An 8,075-nucleotide genomic window follows, 5' to 3' on the forward strand; every position below is an offset into this window, starting at 1 on the left:
TTAGCTGACGAAAGAAGTCCAGCCAATGGAATCCTGATTATTTCCAGATGCTGGCCCAGACTGCCTGGCCTGAGAAAAGAAAACACACACAGAGAGAGAGAAAAAAAGAAAAAACAGGGAGAGAGGATGGAAGGAGGAGGGGACAGATAGAACAGTGGTCCTGCACATGACACTATTGCATGAGGAATGCCGCAACTCGACAAGCGGTAAATTTACATCCACCGTTTTGATGGTTGTGTATGAGTGTGATTGCATATCTTGTGATAGACAGAGTGAACTGTGTGGGTAGATCTGTGTGAGAAAATCAACATGCCACAGTGGTGGGCTCCAATCATCGTTGTTTACCTGTCCATCTACCTGGCAGCCACTCAGCACTACAGAAAAGGTAGGTGGACTTACTGCTTTGGTGTTTTAGTGAGGCTGTCTCCATCATCTCTTATAGGCCACAAAGAAATGTCACTACTTTTATTATTTGCATGTACAAATTATTCATTATACACAAATTACAAGTTTAATCTACAAACCTATAAGAAGATGGAAGTACAACAGTAGATAAACAGTAATAGTGGCTCAGTCTTAATCCATGTCTGTAAAAGAATGTGTTATCTTTGAGAACATTATGACATAAAGGACATGAACTGCTTATTTCCAGCGAAAAATGACTGTGCTGTTGTTACTGGATCCACTCACTAAAAGGAAATGCCTTTCTCAACACTCACATTGCTTGACATCTTAGAAAAAGTCATATGATGCTAAAAACCTCCTTTGAGAAAGGGAGGGCAACTGGTATAATTTTAGAAAAACTGTGGCAACAAAACATTTTTAAGAGATCTAAGAAGGTCTAAAATCGTCAGTTAATTTGGATGTTTATCGCATGATCAATTAAGTAAACAGTTCAGCCTTTTTTCCTCTGCCTGGAGTCAAATTGTTGCATTTATAGATTCATGTTTCTTAAAGCTGTATTAAATGTTTGTTTTTTTACCACTTGGAGGCCATTGCACAAGCTGTAAACACACCATATAACAAATGTGCTAGCATATTTCTAGCAAACAGCTGCCTAATTATACATCCAGCAGACATGGAGCAACACTGGCATTCATTAGCACTCATATTTCTATCTACATGCTGAATAAATAATAAAATCTATTTTGGTGTCCACCAAATCCTGGGGACAATATGTCTTTAGTTGCTAAATACTCCATGATGTTTACAGGCCAGTAAACAGTGGGCTGTTTGGTACTGGGAATTTGACCCAGTATTAATAGCATAGAGAAATATTTATCAGTGCAGCTTTAATTGTTTTGGTCTAAAGCATGAAACGTCACTGAGTTTAAAGATATTGCCATCAGACTTTTGATAAAATATCACTGTTTGTAACTGAGGTCCCTAAAATAGCAGATTTGTTTTAATTGAACGGAGATTTCTCATGAAATGCTCTGGTTTTCATGCAGTCTGTGTGGCTGTGACCAATCACATTTAAGTGGGCTTTAGTTTGTATGCAGGTAAACAGCAGAACACATCTTTGGCTATTGTCTGATGAGGATTTAGCTTCTTTTTTTAATGTATCTGAATATATATATCTGTTTATAGAGGTTAGCCGAACTGTCATCTAGACATTCTCAAGTAGCTAACTGGATCATAAACTATGACAGGCACATGAAAGAGGAAGCCTGCTTCATACATCTGCTTGCTACACCGAAACCCCCAAAACGCTGGCCGTTACCCCCAGAGGCTAAAATGTCATTACACATTCGGTTTTGAGATGCTTGTACTCAGTCGGTGATTTTGAGAATGAACACCTCTCATACAAATAATCCAGATACCTCTCAATGCTTAAAAAATCAGCAGTTTGGTAATAAATTCTTTAAACTTTTATGTCCAAATGAACAACCCCAACAATGTATGGAGCAGTTAGCTAAACCTTTCCTCCCAGGCTCATTGTGAAGAAAAATCCCAGTTTGTCCAGTTATTACAAGCATCCCCAGTATCATACCCACAATGCCAAATCTTCCCATGCAATACAAAGAGTCTTTATTGTAGCTTAAGCTCCTCACACATTTGGCTCACAGTGGGAGAATTGATGGTGTAACCTGTGTTTATATTGTAAAAGGGAGATTTTGTATATCATTTGCTAGAATATTTCTGTTTAGATCTGAACAATTATTTGGAGGTTCATTGAAATGCTAAGCAGAGGATGAGCTGCTGTGGCGGAGATTTTATTCTCTCATGTCCTTTTCACTCCCTGTAACCATAAGCCGAGGGGATCCAGGCGTCCATTTTGTTTTGTTTTTGTTTTCCCCCCTCTCACTCTCATCAAGACATCCCTCCAGCCAGGAGTACCATTTAGCCCTGCTAATTAATGGATCTTTGTTGTTCCCTCATCTCCTTGCAAGCAGTTAGCGGGCGATTACAAGTTCCCTGCCTGTGCATAATGACATTGGGGGAAGCCTGCCCATCCAAACACTGATTGTTTGGAGGAGGGAGGGGAAGCATGAGGGATTGAATGGGCTTTGAACAAGCAGCAGGAAAAGCTGCAATGCTGGAAGGAAAGACATCTACATTAAATATTCACCCAAATTATGAGACAAATAAGCTGAAATATATAAATCACCTCAGGTTTGTTTGTTTTCCTGCATTATTTTATAAAAATGTTCTTAAACATCTCATCATTAACTCCACTGTTGGGAATAAAGAGCAGGAACATTTGATGGAGATTTCATTTCACACTAGAACACCACATAGTAGAGCATAGTGTTTTAACTCATATTTCAATACCTCAGTACTGTATATGGCAATAACCTCAGTAGCACATCCATTTTGAAAGCAAAAAATGTACAACTGGCGGCTGTCTGAATATTAGTTGTTTCTAGCTCAGTCTCTCTCTACATTATGTAATCATGGGGGACATATTACAAGCATATTTTGTCACACTAGCTCTTCAAGCGCTCCATTTATTTTACTTACACAATTTCATTCTATAAAGCATTGGGGAAGATGAACTAAATAAGTTCAAGCAGTTTATTCCTCTGTTAAGCAGTATGTCTAAGAAAAAAGGTTAGATAAAAGTGGATGGTGCAACACAGCTAATGAGCTAATAGCTTCCTTCATTTTAGACTTTGCGGCTCTGTGGTCTCACAAAGGTCAGCACTGTCAAAGACGGCTTACAAATTTGTGGGTCAAATATATTACCAAACTCGATGTGAAAAAATCCTAAAATTAAGTGGATTCATTTGTCCCCATGGGTGAATCCACTAATTGCAGCAATTTCATTGGAATGATTACATTTCACAGTTTAAATGATGTTGTGACCAGGCCTGAAAGGTTTCCTGTGGAGTTTCTGACCTCTGGTAGCACTATGGAGGAGTTTTTATGAGTTGTTATTTTATATGCATCATGCAAAACACACCGATGGTTTGACACTACTCCACTGATCTACAGGTGACTATAATGCACTAACAAAAGCAGCAATGCACAAACAAAGATAGAGATGCTAGTAAACATGGGTGTAAGCATTAACTCACAAAAAAAAGTTATGCAGATTATTTTAATATTCATATGTAAACATGTTTATACAAGAAGACGCCACATGGCTCCTTAAAATCTGCTTTCATTCCAAAGCCTGCTACTCACTCTTTGCTCCGCAGTGGCCCTCAGCCTTTTCTACCTCTTATCATCACCTGACCTCTACACCCACCTGCACACCTGTTCCCAAGTCTCTCATCAGCTCCTCAGTGTGTATATCTTTACCTCAGTCCCTGCCAGATTGTGCAACCACCCATAGTGGTCCAGCCTTCTTGTTGTGGCTTGCCTGACTGCCCACCTCTCTAGTTATTACCCTTTGCCTGTCATTTTGGATGTTTTCTCTGCCTGCCTGACCCCTTCCTGTTCGGGTTGCCTGTCCTATAACTGCCTGCATGTTGCTGAACTCTCATGTTGCTTTTATCTTACCTTTTTGCCTCTGAATCATGCATTTCAATCTTCTACTTGTTTTACTATGCCAAATTTTACAAAATGTGCAAAATTAAATTTAGTGTTGCCATGCAGTGCATTTTTGTTTGTAGCTTTATAATTGTAACAAGACACATGGTCTGTTTCTGTGTCTACAGCAGTACTGCTCCGACCATGTGAGCATTAACCAGCAATAACATTTTTATTACAAACTGCTGTTCTTGCTGCTGCTAACATAAAACACACACTTTACTGCCCAAGAGCTATTGTTGTACAGCAACCAATGATAGAGAGCAGAAGACAACTTATATGCAACTGTAAAACAGATTATTAATTCTAAATTTAAATTAGCATCAGGTTGGTCTCCAAGCCATCATTGCTATAAACTTTTATGTCCTTCAACAACATAACCTTGTTCTAAAGTGCTCTATCTCCTCTGTGTCTTGTTTAATTTACACTGACAATGCACTGAAGCTGTAGTGTCTCTAAAGTATCTAATATGTGTATGCGAAGGTTTTTTATTCCTCTCCTGCTGATCCGGAGTCACTCAGTCAGTGATGAGACACGCTCACAGCTGCACATCATATTTGGATCTAAGGACATGTCCTCAGTAGTGTTCATTGGAATTTGGGCAGTACCAGGATTAAATTCCTGGAATTGTGGTGAAGATTTTGAAACAGCATTTTTGTTAATCATGCAGGAGGATGAAAGAAAATTGTTTGACATATTGGGAACTAAGTGTATGTCACGCCAAGAGTTAGATAAGTAAGATTGATACCACTGTCACGTCAGTGTGGTAAATAAGAAGCTAGATCCAGGAGACAGTTAGTCTAGCTTAGCATAAATACTGGAAACAGCTAGCCTGGCTCTTTTGGCCAGGAGCAGTGACTTGCTGGAGTTCCCGCTGCCTGGCAACATCTCTGTCATGACAGCGTTTCATTACAAATAAGCGAGAAAGCAAATAAGTGCATTTCCCATGAATAAATAAAAATAGAAAATGGGATGAAGCACTCTTGGAGTATTGCCAGTATGTCTGAAAGACCCTGTTTGGATGGGTGATGTTGGAGAGGTGAAATGGAGATAATATGTTGAGGAAGACACTAATGTGCCAAATTCATTGGATTTATTGGTCAAACGCTGGAACGGAGAGTAACAGATTTCCTTTACATTTTGAATGGAGGCTGGAATGTGAAAGCCAAGCCGGAGCAGAGACTGGCAGTCACCCAGGCAGGAAGCAGGTACATGGGGAGATCAGCCAGTGCATGTGGCTTTGGCTGGCCTCACAAATGCCATAAAGCTAAATGTATCTGACTGGCGAGGCTGTGGGCAGCAGGGCTGATCATTACTGCAGAATGCTGAAGAATTGGCGAAGCAGTACGCCATAGATGCCGCTGCAGGGTAGGAGGATTTGATTCGAATTCATATGAGGCCCAGTGTTTATACTGTATACCTCATTAAGATCTGTGTGTATGTGATGTATGTGTTGGCTTACACACTGAGCCAAGCACTGAATGCACTGGAAAAATATAGTGAAATGTCTGGAGAAGCTCAAAGGAAGTTTTACCTCACTTCATTATGCTGTGAATCCCCTTTCAGCTCCAATCAACTTTCAGTTCTCCTGGAGCAGTGTATCCAAATTGCTCTTGGAGTCTCAAACAAAGGAGGGAGTCATAATATGAACAGACTATAAGTTTGGGCAGCAAAAGCAGACATATAGTAAACAGTGTGGAAGTGAAAAATGTGCATCCTTGTATGACCCTTCTTACTCTTAACTTTTTATTCCAGCCTTGGTGGGAACTGACCTTCCCAAGACTTTCCATTACCATCAGGAATCTCTGCTCACCATCACACAGAGATGTTATACAGAAAAATGAGAATGCAAATGCAGTGTTGTCAGGTCAAGCAAACTCATAAATCATCGCTGGAACACAGTCATGTCCTTAGGATTTCATTAAAGAATTGAAGAATATAGCCCTTATCTTCTGTTTGCATTTTGAGCCAGTGAAACTAAACAATGCCTCTTTGGATAGATAAATGCTTAAAGAAAAAAAAACACTTATTTAAGTATTTGTTTTTCAAATAGGCTCAGTTATATAGAAGAAAATAATTTCAATATATTATAGAGTTTTGTGCCACTACATTATAAGGATATGGCGGTGTAAAAAAGGGTCCAATCATTTAAAGGAAAAAGTGACAACATCTTTAAAGTAAGAATTATAGAAAACAAATGTGACAGGTGTTGAGTCGAGTGTGTGTTTATGAAGAGCAGTTTTTATAATTAAGGTATGCTGTTGAGTTTTTGGTCACTAGTCCCTGTTATCCCATATGTTCATGTTGAACATGAATGCACACACATGTTGTGGATGCTATACTCTGCTCCTAGACTGCTGTCTACTAATCATGAATATAAATAATGCAGTTTTCAAAAGTATTATTGATATTGTGTTCACAGTACAGCAGAATGATATTATAGTGAAGTGCCACTACCTCAAAATTGTACTCAAGCACAGTATTTGAGTAAATGTACTAAGTTACCTTCTGCCCCTGGTTAAGAGGTGTGTCAGCATGTGCAATTGCCTCTGGTTATCGCCTCCAGGAAAATATGAATTTCATGGTATTTTATCATAGCGATGAGAAGTTTCATTTCAGCCATATCTGGATACCTCAGATTACCCTGCTACACATATGGACAGACACTCTGAAAACGAACCAATTGAGGTCAGCAACACCTGCCCCTCTGTGAGCATGGATATCAAACCTCTGGATGCACCGGCCACTGCCACTTGTAAATATACAGCCTCCATAGCTCGGGTGGAACGCCAATTACCCTGTGCACAGCTGGAGCCAGATTCTATCCACCCTGCATAATATTTGAGCAGTAATGTATCTATGTTGACTCAACCTCAGGCCCACCCACATGCATGCCACGCTGGATAATGTGGTGCATGATACGAGGGAGATTGTCTAATCCAATTTCACCTTCTCATGTGTTCTAGCTCTGTATCCATCAGCGTATAGGATAAAACGAGGGACATATTCGCTGATCGACCCTTCCTTCCAGAATTCATTGGAGGATGTCAACCTGCTTTTTGAGGTCAGTTTAGGCCTTATGGGCTCAGAGTGGGTTTTTAACTAGAAACCGGTTAAACTATGTTGTGAATTTACAGAGGACATTTCCACTTTGCATTTGTGATCTGTCTTCAACTGTTGAAAGCTCCTGATTTAAAAAGAAATACACTGAAAACATTGTGTACTGCTGCTGTCCTGCTAATCATTAGCAGAAATGTGAAGAATGTGTTTACTCAAAGTTTTTTCTGACACTGTAGACGGGAGCATGTCTATCTTGTGGTGTCTTCAGTTCACTTCACAACTGGGTAAATAGTTTTGTTTAAATAGTAAACGAAAGTAAAAGTAAATTATTTTCTGGATGGGTTTAGTATGTGGGATTTGGTAAGTTAGTTATATAGTTTAGATGAGCAGTCTCATTTTCTTATGGATATCTATCTCAGATCCTGCTGGCTGGTATGCAGATCCAAGGCAAGGATTACACCATGTTGATCCCAGATGAGGAAATGGCCTCCATGAGGAGCGTGAAGAAACTTGAGGTCATCTGTGAGGACGTTCTGCCCAAGAAGCTCTCTGACATCCGCCGTTTGACTGCCGAGCTTGCCCGGCGCCGGCAGCCTCTGAGCCGGCAGGACTTTGAGAGGACTTTGTTGACCCTGGTGTACACCACTCAGACACTGTCTCAAATCAGCAACCAGCACCAGAGGGAAGTGTGGATTGATGCTTTAATCCAGCTGTTCAGAGCCCTCCAAAAGGACCTTGGACCGTCTTGAGGGAAAATTTGAAGATATCAAAAATGTACTGGCATTATTGTGGTGACATGTTCTTGTTTTTTCATTACTCATAGACACCAGTGCTTTAAAAAACAAAAAAAGTGATCTGGTTCTACCGGGCTCTCGCATGCATGTATATGCATAGGTCACATGAGTGCAACATCTCAAAATGAACTGGAAAGGAAATTATGTCATGTTGCAAATCACTGCATGAATGTTGCAGATTTGGCAAAACAGGCCACTGAGGCACATTTTACACAACAGTGTGTTACACTGCAGTTCTTGAAG

General features: G+C 40.0%; 1 protein-coding gene across 1 annotated transcript; it reads left to right on the forward strand.

Moving 5' to 3' along the window:
- The first annotated feature begins 251 nt into the window (after positions 1-251).
- LOC128353368 (protein FAM180A) lies at positions 252-7,787 on the forward strand. The gene is made up of 3 exons (XM_053314057.1): positions 252-385; positions 6,945-7,042; positions 7,458-7,787. The coding sequence occupies exons 1-3, from the start codon at positions 310-312 to the stop codon at positions 7,785-7,787; spliced, it is 504 nt and encodes a 167-aa protein (XP_053170032.1). The 5' UTR covers positions 252-309.
- The last annotated feature ends 288 nt before the right edge of the window (positions 7,788-8,075 follow it).

The sequence above is a fragment of the Scomber japonicus genome, chromosome 23 (assembly GCF_027409825.1).
Source record: "Scomber japonicus isolate fScoJap1 chromosome 23, fScoJap1.pri, whole genome shotgun sequence".
In the NCBI taxonomy this organism is placed as follows: domain Eukaryota; kingdom Metazoa; phylum Chordata; class Actinopteri; order Scombriformes; family Scombridae; genus Scomber; species Scomber japonicus.

Coding starts and splice junctions, on each gene's coding strand:
- LOC128353368 (XM_053314057.1), top strand. CDS start 310: ATGCCACAGTGGTGGGCTCCAATCATCGTTGTTTACCTGTCCATCTAC. Junction 386..6,944: donor CACTCAGCACTACAGAAAAG/GTAGGTGGACTT, acceptor CATGTGTTCTAG/CTCTGTATCCATCAGCGTAT. Junction 7,043..7,457: donor ATGTCAACCTGCTTTTTGAG/GTCAGTTTAGGC, acceptor TATCTATCTCAG/ATCCTGCTGGCTGGTATGCA.